Genomic DNA, 16,976 nt, shown 5'->3' with positions numbered 1-16,976 from the left:
GGTCTGTAGACCAGTCCAGATGTGTATAAGGAATTTTTACAGGTGCTTCCTGGACTCCCAACATTGCTCAGTGTAGAGCTGCCTGGTTTGTACTCTGCCTTACAAGCCACTTTTCATTCCATTTCCTCTAAAAACCTTCCTGACAGTGGAATGCTGCTCAGAGAGTCTAAAAAAAAATTATGGAGACCAACACTGCAGAGCTGTTCAGTTCTCTGTGTGTGTGGATGAGGAGAGCAGGATTTACAGCTGTGACACTGAGAGCATATAAATTTTGCTTTGTTCATTTCCTAATCTGGTAGATAAGAAATTATTCCCTCCTCTGCGGAAAGGTCTGTAGGAAGGGTAACACAGAAGGTACACTTATCTTTGATAAATTACTGTAAGTCAGATTGCCTCATCTAGGGCAGAATGGAGATACCTTAGTGAAAATCATTACATCAACGTTGAAATATTCTGGGAAAAAGCCTTAAGTGGATAGTATGTGCATGGATTTCTGCCAGCAGGTACAGACAAAGTTTAGACTGCATTTTTCAGTGGAGTCCTCTGCAAAATGGCAGACTGTGCTTTTGTTCAAGGTGGCTCAATGATCTCAAAAGATGGATTATTTTCCTTACAGTGTTACAGTAATTTACTGATGTTGAATCACCTAGAAATGAATTTAAGAGACTGAACACTGTGATCTCTCTGTGTGCTTATAGAGGAATTCCTTTGTGAGAAGATTTCAGAAGAGTAGAGCAGTAGTTTCCTTTGTTGTAATGACCCAATATATACAAAAGTAGCCTCCATTAATTTTTATCCCTTATTACTCCCTATGCCATATGCCAGTTTACGAGTCTAAGTCAAGGAAACCAAAATAGTTCCTTTTCCTTAACCATAAGATTGAATGAAGTGAAACACTCATGATGTGAAAATTCATCTAATAGGTTTGATCTTTTTCACACCAAAACTCCAAGCATTTTTCTTGCTGCAATTAGAACATGTAGGTAGGGAGTGTTGCTATTTATTTATGTATTGTTGTGATAATTGACAATTGACTGCTATTCTGCTGCACTTTTCAGACTTGTCCATCATCCATCAATTGCTTTTTGGCTCCATTCTCTATTTCAGGATAAAAAAATTGTGGTCCTTTATTATGTTGCTATTAATTAATGACTCTTGAATTACTCTATACTCAGCAACCTACTGTATCCTGTACTAGCAGATGTGCACAGCATTTAGCAGTTTGGGGAAGACAAAGAGTTCTTGCTGTTTCATTTTTCGTTACTGCAGAGACTTTGAGTTACTTTTAGAGTGTTAGCAGTTTTGAAATCAGTGGGACTCCATATACACATGAGATTCTTCTTTGCAATTTAATTTGCAGAATTAGGCCTTTGTTTGACTAGTGGAGTACTGTTTGTTTAATACAGAACTTATGTCTCAAGTGTGTGTGTGTGTGTTTGTGTGTGTGTATTTATGAAACAGGATAAAAAATCCCCACATAGTTCAAAACACACTTCACTCAGCATGGAGTCTATAAAATCTTTGTCCCTAAGTTCCCATTTGACAGGGAATTAATCTCCTTGCTTGTGGTCTGTTGTGACTCCATGAATCTATCAAACTTTTAATCTCTAACCTAGGAGATGAACAGAAATTTTTCCTGAAAAGTGTTCCCTTAAGGAACTTATAAGGATTAAAGGTAAGGCCTCAATGTCTTGAGGGACTATCTGAACATATCAAATTTCTAGGGTGTTACCTGAAGCATGTTTCTAGGGTAGGCTTTTGGTTTAAAAAGGTGTTACCTGTTTTAGGTCATATAGATAAACAGAGAGTCCTATTGATAAATGCAGTAACAAAGAAAAATATTACTAATTACTAAAGTAATTACTTTAAAAGTTGAGGGGTTTTATTTTTTCCTGACGTGGAATTGTTTCCAGTTTTCATATTCTTAATTATATAATGGATACAGTAAGTTTCTGGTAATCAAAAAGAAAGTTAAAAAAGTTTTTTATTGCTAATTTATTTACATTTTGGCTGGTTTAAATAAGCAGTAGCTTGAGGATGTTCCTTTTTAGAGTCAATAATAGAATCACAAGCTGAAAGGAATTTACAGGAAAACTTCTCATTGAAATATTTGCAAGCATTCAAAGAAAACCAAATAGAGCTCATTTCAGAACTTTTAAAGCTACACTATTTGATAAACAAAGATTTGTGAGAAGACTTGAATTGTTTGTCCAACAGTGGAATATATTCTAAAGTATTCCTTTGAGGAATTATTTCATGTTTTCATTTCAGACATATACGTGATGATTTCCTGAAAAATTGTTCCCTTTTCCCTCCACACAGTGAGCATGGCCGCTAACAGGCTAATAGGTGCAGTGGCAGGGACCATTCTGGCCTTGGGGGTGATTTTTGGAGGCACAGGGTGGGGAATAGAGTAAGCACTTTTCTCAGTTTGAGTTCTCTGTCTGGTGCCTTGGTGTGTGAGGTAACCCTGTGCACCTGAGCCCTCTGTGTTCCCCTAGCTTTGTCCTGTGGTGACGTGTTTGTTGTGTGTTTGACTGTGTCTGTGTCATGTGGTTTGCTCATGCAGTGTTGAACCTTCTCCTGTCTGGGATAATGTGGGGCATAAAACAATAAGTTTGTGAATTTTTACATTGTCACCATAAAATTAAATGTTTAAATGTTTCCATTACACCAAATTACCAAAAAAAGTAAAAAAGGAAAAGGAGAAGAAAAAAGGGATGTCTTGATTATTTTGCAAAATAGACTGAGTAATGTGAACTGTTTTATTACATGCAGGGCTTTTAGTCTAATGATCAAGCTAGGCAGATGAAAGCTGGTGATAGTCATACAGACAGGTAGTTTTACTGTAAAGCTTCTGAAGGTTCTGTTGCTAAGATTCTGTTACCTCAGGATAGCACAGTGCTGGAGTGTAGTATCCATGTATAAAGAATATGTATGAGCAATTTTTATTGTCTTTTCATAGTTCTAGAAAATGGTAATCCTAAGTGTTATCCCACTACCTCAATTTTAACAATGGCTATGATTTATATAAATTGTGTTCATGTATATATACACATAAAAAGGCCCATGTAAAAGCTATTTTCATTCTGCATTCACTGTGCAAACTACAGATGACATGACTGCTATTTTGCTGCTCTGAGATTTCCAACTTCTCCATGTTTCTAGTTCTATATATGACATCTGGCATGTGACAGTGGCACCTCTCTGAAGGGGACTCGTTAGCAGGACAGTCTGTGATTTCCAGTCAGGCTGAGTGCAAAGGCATTCACACACAGTTCTAGTCCAGTGAGGCAGCACTTTGTGTGTCTGACTCTGCAGCCCTAGGAACCTGTCCAGGCATGAAACTGATCCGAGATTCTCAGAAGAGTAGAGACCTTTGCATTCTCAGGGGACAATTATTAGAAAACAAATGGAAGAAGGTGAGAGGTCATTTCCTTGAGAAAGATCAGATCTGTGTTTCAGCTTTTACAACTGTTTGCTAAAAACTGAAGACTGTGAAAGATGTAGAGATTTGGGGGACAGAATCTGGAGCAGGAAATTTACCTGCAAGTTGAGGACCACTTGCCTTTTGCTTACATTCTGCCTTGTTCTCTTCTGTTTGTCTCTTCCCTCACCTGCTGTCTCAAGCCACTCAGCTCTGACCAGTGTCCCTGACCATTTGTTCTTGCTCCTTCTATACCAATGCCAGCTTTTCTTCATCTCTCCTCTGCTTTTATCACTCACTACCTGACTCATTCTTTTTGTTTCTATTCATTCTTTTTGCCTGCATCTCATCAATGTTTCTCTGTCCTCTGATTTCTTCAGATACAAATGTGCATTCAAGGCAAGCCACTGCTATGTTTTGTTGGTTTATAGAAAGCACACAGGGAATGCAAATTCCCTCTGTGTTCCTAATGCCCTGCTGGCCGTGGCTGCAGGGGAGGGTGTGAACATCACAGCCTCGTGCCAGGACCTGTCCTTCTTCCTCCTTCCTCACCACTTCACTTGCAAATTGTAAATGCTTGTTCAAAGTGCTGAAATAACTTCAATTACTTAATGATTTATGACCTTATTTCAGGAATCATGGGGGACAAAATGGTGTGGTAGTTTCTTTTCCAGATTTCATACCATAAAATGGATTTTCATACCATAAAATGGATACTTAGCTTTGATAACTGAAACCAGAGGATTTGGCTGGCAAAACAACAGGCAAGAAAGGACATCAGATCACCAGAGTTGTTGCTACCTGCAGGACAGTCTGCAGTAAGCTTGCCTTTTCTAATACTGGCAGAGTTTCAAATGGTGTGTATTCATTGTAGAATCTATTGGATGATGCTGAAGATTTTGGGGATAGTCTGAAGTCTGCTGAAGTTTCAGGTGTGTTCTGCTTTAACACCTTGAGTAGGATTTGTATCAGAGTCCTGAAAGTTGGCCAGGGATGGTAGGATAGCCATGCTGGGGCAGTGTCCTTGCAGGAAAAGGAGGTGTGCCAGGCAGGAATCTGCAGGAGATTCCTCCTGACAAATCTGTGTCTGCAGGTTATGGCAGTGCTGTGGTGGAAAGAACAATGTACCAAAGTGTTGCCTCTTGTGATAGTCTGGATGGAAAATGATCCCACAGTGTGGTGGTTATTAAGACCTGTCTCTTACTTCTGGTTTGTCAAGCATCTGAGTTCAGTGACAGAGAGGTTTATTGAGCTGAACCATGTGGATTTTAATTTTTCTTCATTTACTGGTAGCAAAATTCTGGTTTATTAATAATACAATTTATTTGGTAATGCTTAATAAAACATAAGAAGGCATAGATCCTTACAGTAAGGTATAACACATAAAAGTAATCTCATTTTAAGTACTTTTATGTGCACAGTCTGTCTTAAAATGACCATCAGTGATCCTCTTAGATCTCTGTATTTTGAAACCGGAATTCAACAGTTAAGAGTACTCCAGACTCATAAATAAGTGGTTGCTCTTTAGTCGTATTACCTATTCTACATGCTTGATTTTTTAAATATTTATACTTTTCTATTACCTGAGCCTAATTTTTAGTACATTATCATCTTCTGTTTAAATTGATTGAATTATTTAATATTTATAGTAAATAAAACCAATACTGATTTTCTTTATTTAAAGAATAAACTGATGTTTGGTGATTAGATGTGCTCTTTGAAATGGATACACATCCCTGGGCATTAACAGCCAGGGAACATAGTGAGAAGAGATATGTAAAAGTGTTGATGTGGCACATCTTTATCTAATTTATGACTATATTATTATAAATTAATCATTGTACCTCTTTTGTGAGAAGATGGCATTCTATGGCTTGGAAGAAATTTGCTTTAGAATTTTTCAAGGCTTATTTATTGTAGATTTTCAAGGCAAATTTATTACAGATAAATCACTTGCTGTGTTTTCAGTCCTTTGTTCTGTGAGATCATTTGATGAAATCCAGAGCAAACAATAGATCTCAGTCAGATATGGTGGCTCATTAGGCTGCTGTTACAAGCCTTAATTGGAACAACAATGCCTGCAGGATGGCACTTACATTCCACCATGCTCAGGCCTGTTAATTTGAGCCAGGTGTGACTTAAGTCCAAATAAGATACATTCTTCCAAATTGTGCAGAATTACCTTTTGATTTTTGTTGTCAAATTTGCCCACTGTTTGTCTCTAAAGCTCATTAAATTGTTCTTCAGTCCAACCATTTTATTAATGTTCCTGAATACTCTATGTGTAGCAACTGCAGGAAGCAATTTTTAAAACTTGGTTTTCTTTTAGCTAATCAGAATGTCTAGAAGCCCTGAGGTGAGAAAGTTGTAGTGGAAGCAGTAAAGTTAGGTGGCTGCAGTAAATTTTAAAACTTTAGGGCAAGTGCTTATTGCAGTGTGTGGGGTTGGGCAGGAGGTTTTGTAATATCGACCTAACAGCTTAAAACTTTCAGTTGTTGCAGCTGCCCTTGCTCTTTCTTTGCTGCTCTCTGGCTGCTCCTCTTTCTTCCTTATTTTAGCTGTGTGACAGTTTTCCAAACTCAGCTCAGAACAATTAATTAGGAAAATTTCAATTGCTGTGTAGACATGTTGGTTTGGGAAGAGTGGGACAGGGTAAGAGCTATTTTTGAAGGCTATTCCTGAATATGTAAGTGGTTGAACAAAAAGTGCGTGATATGCTGCAGAAGAACTGTTGAGTTGTTTTCATTTTGTAATGTTTTACATCAAAGACTGCAATGGGAAGTTTTTGTATAGAGCAAATGTTACTCAAACCTCTGTCCTGTGTAAACAGAGCACTTATGGGTCAATTATTAATATCTTATTTAGGTGTTCTCTTGCCCTCTTCAGAAAATTGCACGAACGTATTTTGTGCTGCTTCTTTTTGTTGCTCTTTTTTCTGCTCCACCCTTCTCCACTTTGTTGTTCAGTAGCTTCTTGAGGATGATGAAGAGATGCTTTGATGTTTGGAAAGCTTAGTGGAAATAAACTTTTATTTCAACTTTCATTCCCTATTATATAATCCTTTGCTCTTGTCAAACAATTGTATATTTAGCATTGACGTAACTGTAGGGTGTCTGGATTCTGATGAGTAAGTGGTGCCTGGATGCTCTCAGCTCAAATTAAAATATCTGCACCTTTCAGGAGCTCCATGAAAAAAGAGAGGGCTTTTTGATTTTTTCTTTCTTTCTCACTTTCTGTAGTCTTAAAACATACAGCACTCATCCTTTTTGCTATAAGTTAAGGAATTATTCACAACTATCTTAGTGTCCTCAGCTGACTGTTCATGAAGCAGATAATGGAGTAAGTTACAATGGAATTCAGTGTCTAATACTAGGATTTTATCTATGGTAGAAGTCAGCATAGCACAATACAGAGACCAACAGCTTGCTTTGTTCCTATTGTTAAAGAGAAGTAAGTTAAGTTGGCCTTGTTGAGACTGTGTAGAGGCATCACCCTGTGTGCTGTCCATATTCCCTGAATTGTTTGACTGCCCTTCAGATGCTTCACAAAATGTGAATGAAGTCATTGGTTCTTATGTTGTCTTACCCTAATCCTTTATCACAGGTCCTAGTGCCACCAATCTTATAATAGGCTCCATCGCTGGTGCCATCCTGGTAGCAGCAATTGTCCTTGGGGGGACAGGATGGGGCTTTAAGTAAGCAATGCCGCATGTCTTCTCCTCGGTGACTCTGGCGTTTCTATTTCTTGCTTACATCACTCAGTTTTGAGTTCCTGCTACAAGAGTTCCAAGTTAACCCCCAAACTCTAACAGACTGCTTTGAACAAGAAATTATACATGCAGTAAACAAGAAAGGAAATGGATTTGAAAATAGCAAATGTTATCAGGGTGCAAAGTTGAATAACAACAAAAGAATTAGGTGAATTCATGAAAATTAAATTAGCACTTAAGGAACAAGGTCTTTTTTCACCTCCTGTCCGTAGCATTGAAGCTGAGCTGATTGTATTGGTTAAAAAGCCCCCAAATGATACATGTCATATTTTGAATGTAGTAGTACTTTCAAACTGCTCAGCTCTTTGACAAGAGATGCCATGTAAATGGTCAGTGGTGGAAGGAGCAGAGTTGTTTTCAGGAGTGTTGATGTAGTTGACTCTGGAATAGCTGACCTAACTTGTTTGTGGTTACTTTTTTTTTTTTTAAGGTTTTTGGTTTTTTTTTTTTATTGATACACAATTTAAAAAACAAATTCAGGTTTAGATAGACCATTTTGAAACTTTCAGCTATTTCCTGAAAGATGAAAGCATTTCTCTCCCAACTCTAGTTTGATGTGTTTTGTAACTCCAAGGACTAACAGATTAGTCATTCCACTTGACTACTCTGTTAAAGCAAACAGAGAGTCTTGTACAAAGGTACTTAATTCCTACCCTTTCTGTAGTGTTCAGTCTGCCTGTATTTGGTAGAAAAGTTCTCCCTTTAGAAAGGTTATAAACACTGTGACAGAGTTCTCCCAACAGATCATGGAAGAAATTCAGTACAAATGATTTCTCATGGCATTTAAAGTTGCTGCTTCTTTTCAGTAATATGAATCAAGGTTAAGCCATGATACAACAATAAGCCATAATTCTTCAAGAAGAGTAAGTAATAGTAATAATAATAATAATTCAAAGAAAATTTTCTATGGCTTCTATTCATATTTCATGTCAAAGTTGAGAAGAAAAAATTACTCTGTAATTGATTAAGGCAGTTATCAAAGTAGAATCTAGTGATAACATCTTACCTTGTAATTCACTTTCAAAGGTCACCTGAAAATGTTCTGGTTTATACTCTTATATTTTTGAAGTTTCAGCTGGCCTTAATTAACTATGCATATAGAAGGAAAATATTTCAAAATCTCTTTCAGGCCTACTGGAAGCAGCAAATCAGGCTTTGCCCTTTCTCCTGGACAAGGCAATTTGTCCCTATTAACTTGCCTGTCACTGTTGGTGTTCTCAGACTCAGCCACATTCATTTTTCTCTCAGTGCTTGTTTGGAGGGTGCCCATGGGAATTAACCAAGCAAGATTCTGTTGGGGGAAAAAAAGTCTGCTTACCCTTTTGGATGGGTTTTCTACAGTAAGAGACATTTGCCCATTACTTAGCCATTCACAGATTTTGCAGAAACAGGATACATCCCTAGATGATGGCTTTGTATTGCATAAGGTAGTTTGCTGAAAACAAAATACATGTCATGAAAATATAAAATAATTAGTCAGTTCTTCCTCTGAGTCTTTTCAAGCTGTCTTGTGCCCTGGCCATCTTTGCCCTTTGCCATCAGCACTGCAGCCCCTGCCTCCAACAGACACAGAGCTTGAGAACTTGCACTAAAGAGAGGAGTAGGACAATCCCTCCCTGTCTAAAACATACAGGATGTAATTGATTATTTATTTTTCATGTTTCACACTTCTCAAACTGCTCCCACAAGTGATCAGCTTTGCACCCTGGTGTCATTTGTTTGCCCAAAGGAAGAAGCTTGTTCTGCCTATAGAGGATGTGCACTGGAAATGCCTCCTGGAGCTCCTGCTGTCACAGGAGCAAGATACAGCTGTTTGTTCTGTAGCAGAACCTCAAAGACACTGGCCTGGCCTAGCTCACAGCTTGAAGTGCATGTTTCTTCTGGGGGCCAGAGGGGAACAGAAGAGGCTTTTCAGCTTGTACACAAAGAGGGCTAGCACATGTAGACCCCCGATATTCGGATTCAGATAGATCTGGAGGGACAGGTGAGGATAATAAAGGGATTTTAACTTTTCCTTTATTTAAGCAAGTGATATATTTAGTCTCTGCAACTATGAGAGAAGGTAGCTAATGCTTTACAAACTGGGAGATGTGATTTCTGTTTCACAGGTTATCAGATGTTCATATGAACATACGGTACTGTGGTGTCAAGTCCATATCAAACGTAAGCTGCAACTAAGCAAACTTTGTTCATGAACTGAGGTGGGGTGGGGGTTGGAGGGGAAGTGTTAAAGAAACATTGATGCAAGTTCAGAGAGAAAAAAGTAAAAACAGCTCAACAAACAAATTCTGGTTTCAAGAATGAATCCAAGGTTAATTTTAAATCAAGTTAATGTGTGGACAAAATAGGAAAGAAAATATTAACTGACAATTTTACAGAATATAGAATCTCATGAGACATTTCATGTGGCTTAAAGGCTGTGGGTAGAAACCTTATTAGGAAGTAGATTTTACTCAGTTGAGCCTTGCATCATACTTTTACATCTAAGTACAGCAGTAAGAACTTGATTTTGGTGCAGCGAGTCTGTGCAAGCTTTTAACATGCAGTGTTTAACATAGGAAGGACATTTTTACCATTAGAGTAAGCTCAGGGGCCTACAGTTTTTTCCTAGCATATATTCACTCACTTCTGCTAAGCTACTGGCAGTAATAGAAGTCAATTAATGCTTTTGTTACTGACTTTAACAGCAGTTTTGGTAAGAAAACACTGCTAAGAGGTAATACTAATAAGAGAGATGTGGAAATGTACATGAAGAGCTGCTGCTTGTTATAGCAGAATACAAAAGTTACAGATAGAGAATTGATTGTAGGCACAATTCTATTTCCAGAAATTGTTCTTAGCTAAAGAGCTGCAATGTTTTCTATTTCTTTAATAGAAAATTCAGGGAGATACCAAAGACTTACCCAGCTGTAACAGATGCTGAGGTTGAACTGGTCTGGGCTGTTGCATTTAGACCCCAAAGGTTTCCACAAGTTAAAGCAGTGGAATGCTGGTGGCAATTTTGTGAGGAAGAGGTTTTGGTCCCTTACCAGCATTTCCATCATACATGAATTGTGGACCAAAATCCAGTCTTCACTGCACAAACAGCAGCTAGAATAAAATGTGAGGTATTTTCTAATTTTTTCCCCAAACAACTGGAAGAAATGGGAGGTCAGTCAGATCAACTTATTTTAAGTTGCTTTTTTTAGTCCCTCATTTTGATAATGGGAGGAGTTTTTCTTGATAATGAGGGAGTGTTTCTTTTTTTTTTTTTTGTAAACGTGAGCATGTTAGGCAGTGATGTGCTGTGGCATGGAGTACTTTTTTGACTAAAAATAACCTATACTTTTCTTTCTTTTCTTTTTGTTTGAGACCCTTTGGATTAGAGACAGAAATGACCCTCATTATTTAAAGAGGCATTAAAACTTTAAATGCAAAGTGTTTGGTGTTCTAAGATCTTCCACATAAACCAATAAAGGACTAGGAAGCAGCATCATTCTTGGGTGTGTCCTTCCCTAGAGGACACTTCTGCCCCTTTACCATTTAACTGAAGCATAGCAGAAGGAATCTTGTACTGCTGTAACTCCAAGCTAGAACTGGTGGAAATATCCAGAACCTGGATTAGTGTTTGGTAATTCAGGCTGAAGTTGTTAAAGCAGGTCAGGTACTCAGAACAGACTTTCAGTTCCTGCAGGGTAACACCTCCCTGCTCACCTCTGAAGTGTTACAATGGCAGCTCTTGTTGAAGCTTTGCATGTGTGTACTGTTTCCTTACTGACACTGTACCTCATGTTCCCTATTTCAGGCTCTTTAGTTCTTCACATGTTTCTCTCCCTCATACAACATTGTTAGCAGAATATCCTAAGTGAAGAAAGGCAGTGGTTTGGTCAGTATCTTGTTCCTCAAAGGCTGTATTTCTGCTGAATAAAACTAGGAAATAAGTAAATATATGGTTTGGACAGAATGCATGATGAGGTTTGTACTAGAACATTACACCAGTGAAGAACAGGTTAGAAGAGAGCAGATAAGATAAAAGCCAAAAGTTTTGTTAGATTGTTCTGGGAGGCTAGCATAGCATCTGTCCTCTTACCTCTAAGACTTTATAAAGTCCATTTCTTTAATTATAATAAGCTCGGGTAACAATGTAATTCAGTGTCTGTTTTAAGGACTTGTCCTCTTCAAGCAAACAGTAATATGGTACTGCCCATATAGTGGAAGGACAAGTTATGTCACCTAGATTTTTCATCTGCATTGTTGATTTAAAACTACTGAGTAATTAGTTGTTTATCAGTAGTACTTGAATTCAAGGATGCTAGACAGTATTTAAAAGGAGATGGGGGAAAAGAAGCAGACATGTCCTTTTCCCATTGAAACTGGCAGGACAAGCAGATACACAGCAGCCTTTAACTCACATTTAACCAAGTTCTGTAATATTCATGCTTCCTATCTGGCAGTCTTGCAAGTTGGCCTGAAAATTATTTTCCTCATCTCAAATTTACCTGTAGTTTAGAGGACAAGGAATTGAGATACTGACATAATATCAGCCTCATTCCAAAGGAGCATTATTACAGTAATCCTGGAGGGGAAAAGACTGAAAGATGAATACAGTAATCTTCTTTCAGAAACTAGCAGTTCTTAAGCACTCATCTTGCACAAATCCAATCACAGGTATCCAAGGAAAAAACCAAAATCAAGGATTCCCAAGAATTACTAGCCTCTGGAAGTCCTCTCAAAAAGAAGTTGCCTTTGCATTAGTCTCAAACCACCAGTTAAACCTTATGTATAGAATAAATATTGTAGCGGTGTTAGAAGTTAGCAGGGCTGCAGAAGATTAAAAATCCAGGGGTTGGTCTGTAGCTTTAGGGAATATATGAATTCCTATTCTGTATTTTTTGCATGTTGGTTTGGTGGTGGTAGTGGTGTGTATGCCCAATGGTAAAACTAAATGCATGAGCCCCTTGCTTGATGCCCCACATAAAGCCAGATACTGGGGAGGTTGCACCCAACTTTTGTTGTTGCTTCCTAATGTCTTGCTGTGTGACATAGGACATCTACATCGCAGGAGATTGGATGTCCCCAGCTTGCTGCCACTTAACATTCAGTTCCAATCACACAACTGACAGAGCTGTCCAGTCTCCTTCGAATGCAATGTCTCAGCTGTCTTTTGCTCCTTACTAAGATTCACAGCACTTATGGTCAGTAATGTGGTAAGAGCTCACAAAGGCATACACACTGTTGTCACACTGGATTATATAAACTAAATTCTGGTGTAGCCAGAGCTGGGCACTTGCTCTGAGAACTCAAGCCTCTGCTGGCTGAAGTGTTGCCATTCCTGGCACTTGTGACTCATTCTCTTTAGGTAAAAGTGTGCATTCTTGGCCTAGTGCACACCATGTGTTACTGGGAGCTGAAAAGTTGTACAAATTTAGAGCACCACTTGAAATACTACAGAAATACTTGATTTCTGTGTGCCAGCATGATCTTTAAACTGCACAAGGAAACCTGTACTTGGTGTCGTGCTGTAGGAAGCATGCAACCAAATTCCTTAAATAGTTACCCCTTGAAAAAGTTCCTGGTTCAACTGTCAGTGTGAGCTTTTTACTTTACTATGACCTTAGCAATGGCTGTGTTCCTGTTATACCTAACTAATGTCTTGCATTTTTCTCTTTCCGTCTCCTTTTGATGCAACCTGGAAGAAATGTCAAAAAACGAAGGTTCGATCCAACCCAGCAAGGCCCTATCTGAAGAAATGCCATTCAAAAAGCTGCTTCTTGCACCACTGGATTTTGGGTATGATGTCCTTGCTGTAGCTACACAAGAACTAAATCAGTACAGAAGAACATGAGAACAGTAACTATAAACACAAAGTTGGGATGTTGAGATAAGTTGGAAATACTTCCTCTATTCACCTTTCTCTTGTTAACATTAACTGACAAGTGGTACAAGCAAACTGCTTCAAAAAATCAGGTGTTTTTTTTCCTTTTCTCAAATTAAGAAGGAGACACACAGACCAAGTGCAATAAGAGAACTGTTCCAAAATAATGGAGTTGCAAAAGATTCTTTCCCAGCCTGCTGGCACTCTAACTTCACTTGAGTTCGCATGACTTCCTTTTTCTTATCAAACTCCAGTGGCATGAGGAGCTGATTTTGAAAGGGTAACCTGCATGGCTCACATACAAACAACCAAGTTAGCAAGCTGACCCCAAGCAGAATCTGCAGCCCAATAAATACAAAGCACTGGGAAGCCAGTGCCAGGCTTCAACAGCTTTTCCAGCCACGCAGTGCATTCTGCAGCTGGACTTGAGGGTTCCCTGCTCCATGAGCTCACTGTTCCCCTTGGACAGGAGCCTCTTGGGTATGGAAGCTAGAGAATGATGGATGGAATTCTTCCAAGAAGGAAAAAGTGTAAATATGGAAATAAGATTTTGATGTATCATTTTCACAGATTATATATAAATATATATATACAAGAGAAAAGAATTTCCATATAAAAAGGTTCTATTCTTTATGTAAATCTATTTTTGATGTTGGGTTTGGTTTTGGGTTTTTTTTCTTCCCCTTTTTTTCTGTAGCATGTTGTACAGCAGATGTTCTGGGCTTGCTCAAAAAAGGCAGATAACAGCATGCAGATGCAGGGAGTTCTGACACCAAACAGATGTGATCTAAAGTTTGTATGCTTGAAACCAAAAACAATTAAAATGTATAAATGCATATCTATGTATTGACTATAAGTCTGAATTACTTCTTTTGGCTGTCATACAGACTTTTCCATTATATAAGTAACACACACTCAAACTAATCACAAAAGTGCCAAACTCTTTTTTTTCTTTTAAGAAAAGCTACTTTTTTTCCTGCCTAGATCCTGTAAAATGAAAATTTAAATAAGCCTTAAAATAGTCAAAAGATGTTAAAGCTTGGAATGAGCTATTATTCTCTTGCCTTCTGCCCATCCACTGGAAGCAGCTTGCAAAGGTGACTGACCTTTTTAACTCACTCCCTGTATCTCTTTGATGCATGTCACTATTCAACGTTTAATGCAAGATTAATACTTTGACCCTTGGCTACTGATAGCCAGTTACCACCACAATATGTGCAAGATCCCAGGTAATTTCAGGTGTGCTGTCATTACTTTTAGAGACACCTTCTGCACCAACACAGATTTTTACAGAGTAGTCCTGGGCAGCAGTCCTGTGTCCCTAGGAACCACCTGGCTGCAGCTGCCTTGAGAGAGGGCTGTGAAGAGGTCTAGTTTAGGGCTTCCTTAAAGTACAGAGCTGGACAGTCTGCCTCATCCTTTTAATCTTGACTTAAATCATTTGGTAAGTGAAGTAACTGAAAATTTAATTGCTGTGTCTGATAATCAGAATTAGATCCAAAATATTTTAAAAGTTGTAACTTTTGGATGTTTAGTAACAACAGAAGCCCAGTTACACTACTTCCTGCATCTTTGTTCAGAGGAAATCCATTTCCCAAGTTAGCTTTAAGAGCCAAAACATAAAAAAAATGCTGCAGACATTCTCCTGTGAGTTAGAAAACCTCATTTCAGTTATTTTTCTTATTATGATAATGTTCAATTCAACAGTCTCAATATATTGGTTTTGATTCACAGTTGTTACTAAATATTTTCAATCAGCTTTAACATAATCACATTTACACTTACTACATTATAAGTTAAAGGTGCTGCACACACAGGTAGTTGACATTAATAGAAATTGTAAACCTTATTCTGAAAATTTCCTGCTTGGCTTTAAGCAGAATTAAATTAGTGATATTTCTCTGATGACAAACCAAAAATACTTGCAACTGTATTATGTTTCTCTAAAAATACTGCAATTGGGAACACAACATCTAAATTTTTTCAGATTCTGCTTCCAAAGCAAGCATAACCCACAACAGAAACACCAGTGCTATCAAAAATTACAATAAGTAAAGTCAACTGGATATACATAAACTACCTGTGTAATAAACCTTGGAGAGGCATTTCACAAACAACATTGTTAGTGTGTGATGTGATGTTTTAAATCAGACCACAGTGGTCCCCAACTACTATGTATATATGTTCAGTGCTGGAGTAACTTTTTTATTTACACCAGCAGTTTCATAGCAATTAGGATTTCTTGACTGAATTTATGCTCCAGTCCTCAGCCATTGTGTGCATGGGAAGAACACACTTTCTGCCTTGTGTGCACACAACACAAGTGACAATACAGCTCAGAGTAGGTACAGGCTAAAGTGCTTCCTGTGCTGGTAGACAGTTAAAAAGCTGGATTTGATAGGTGTTGATTTTGTACATGCCCTGGCTGTGCTTTGGGACGTGCATATCCATTTAGCAGTAACTCGTTCATCGCAAAGCAGCACCAAAAGAAGACCAGGTTGACTCTGCCTCCATTTCATCCACTCTACATTTGCTCCATTATTTACCTATTCAGCTGGACAAGAAGCTGTGGTAGCTGTATAGCTCATTCCAGTCTGCTGCACGATCTCACTGATTTGATCTGATACTCCTAAAAGAGAAGTCTGCCAGGCAAATTAACAGCTGTATAGGTGCATGGTCAAGAAACACATTACTCAAGGCTGGAGTCTAACCAATTTTTCTTTACTATGCAAAGATGGATATTGCACAAACAGATGAGACAAATGTCTGAGGAAATGCCATAGAATACTTGAAGTTATGTTTTAAGCCTAATCAGTCATGTTTTATATTCATTACTGCTTCCACTGTTACTCTTCCTTTTAAAAATGTTTTGTAATTATTTTTTTAAGTGCACAACTCGATGTTGTTATAAATCAAGTTTTTGTTTGAAGTTAATACTCATTCATATCCTGTTGGCTGCTAATGAATGGAAATTCAATAGTCCTTGTTCTGCATCTTAGCAAGATGAGTATTAAAAATGTCATGAACATGGATTGGAGTAGTTTTTAATTTTCAATATTTTTTTTTCTTATTTATTCTCTCAGTTTAATTTCTGTGTTCAAAGAATGATCACCTTTGTAGTAGTGGAAATTGATTGGAGTTTTCTTTTATGAAGGATCTCAAAGTGTGTCAAATCTCACAGTGAGGCTGTGTCTGTGGGAGGAGGTTGCACGCAGCCTCTCTGCCATGCATGGAACCAGGGCCCCTGCACCCAGGATGGGCCCAGCCTGCTTCAGTCCCAGCTGCTGGCTACACTGAGTTCAGTGACACCTGGAGGCTTTTGTTAGGGGAGGGAAGCCTTTTCCAGCTCAAAAATCTGAATTATATAATTACAGGAAGTCCAAAATAAGGCCCTTGAAGTATTCTTTAAATAATTACATCGTAACAACCAGATATTGTGGCCATCATTTTAATGGAATACTGTATGAAACTCCATCTCCCTTTTCTTTTTTTGCCAGATTAACTCTAGTGAAGCCAGCCTGGGAAAATTAAATGCATGCATGTCACAGTTACCAGATAACTACTGATATTTTTTTGCTTTCTCCAGCTCCAGACAGGGAAACAAAATACACTCTGTATGAAAACATCTTTCTCATTTAGAATGATAGAGTGAGGGAACACTCTCACTAATGGATCCACTATTATACACATCTATTTCCTGTCATTTAAATATAGGATTTATCCATAAACTCAATATAAACATGCATTTTGGCTATAATTAGAATAGACAGTCATTCCTTAAAATAGGAGTTAAGTCTTTTGCAGCATATGAATAGAAAAGCATATAAAGACAGATGCATACCTGCTTTTGATTTCACAAGAAAAAATTCTTAGAATTGTTTTTGAAAATTTTCTCAGTTCCAGCACAAACACTGAAGATTGATCTT

General features: G+C 38.0%; 1 protein-coding gene across 5 annotated transcripts in view; it reads left to right on the top strand.

Annotated features, from left to right (window-relative positions):
* Positions 1 to 16,080, top strand: part of ADAM23 (ADAM metallopeptidase domain 23) — a 66,288-nt gene extending 50,208 nt beyond the window's left edge. The window contains exons 25-26 of one of the 5 annotated variants that reach the window (XM_059475754.1): positions 9,305 to 9,359; positions 12,872 to 16,080. In XM_059475754.1, coding sequence (XP_059331737.1) covers positions 9,305 to 9,324 — 20 coding nt within the window. In that variant the 3' untranslated portion in view covers positions 9,325 to 9,359; positions 12,872 to 16,080. Of the gene's footprint in view, positions 1 to 2,322; positions 2,414 to 7,030; positions 7,126 to 9,304; positions 9,360 to 12,871 lie in introns of those variants that run through there. The other 4 variants (XM_059475752.1, XM_059475755.1, XM_059475751.1 and 1 more) reach the window with 4 other exon arrangements.
* The last annotated feature ends 896 nt before the right edge of the window (positions 16,081 to 16,976 follow it).

The sequence above is a fragment of the Ammospiza nelsoni genome, chromosome 7 (genome assembly GCF_027579445.1).
Source record: "Ammospiza nelsoni isolate bAmmNel1 chromosome 7, bAmmNel1.pri, whole genome shotgun sequence".
NCBI classification, from domain to species: Eukaryota; Metazoa; Chordata; class Aves; order Passeriformes; family Passerellidae; genus Ammospiza; species Ammospiza nelsoni.
This window is presented reverse-complemented; position numbering and strand designations above follow the sequence as displayed.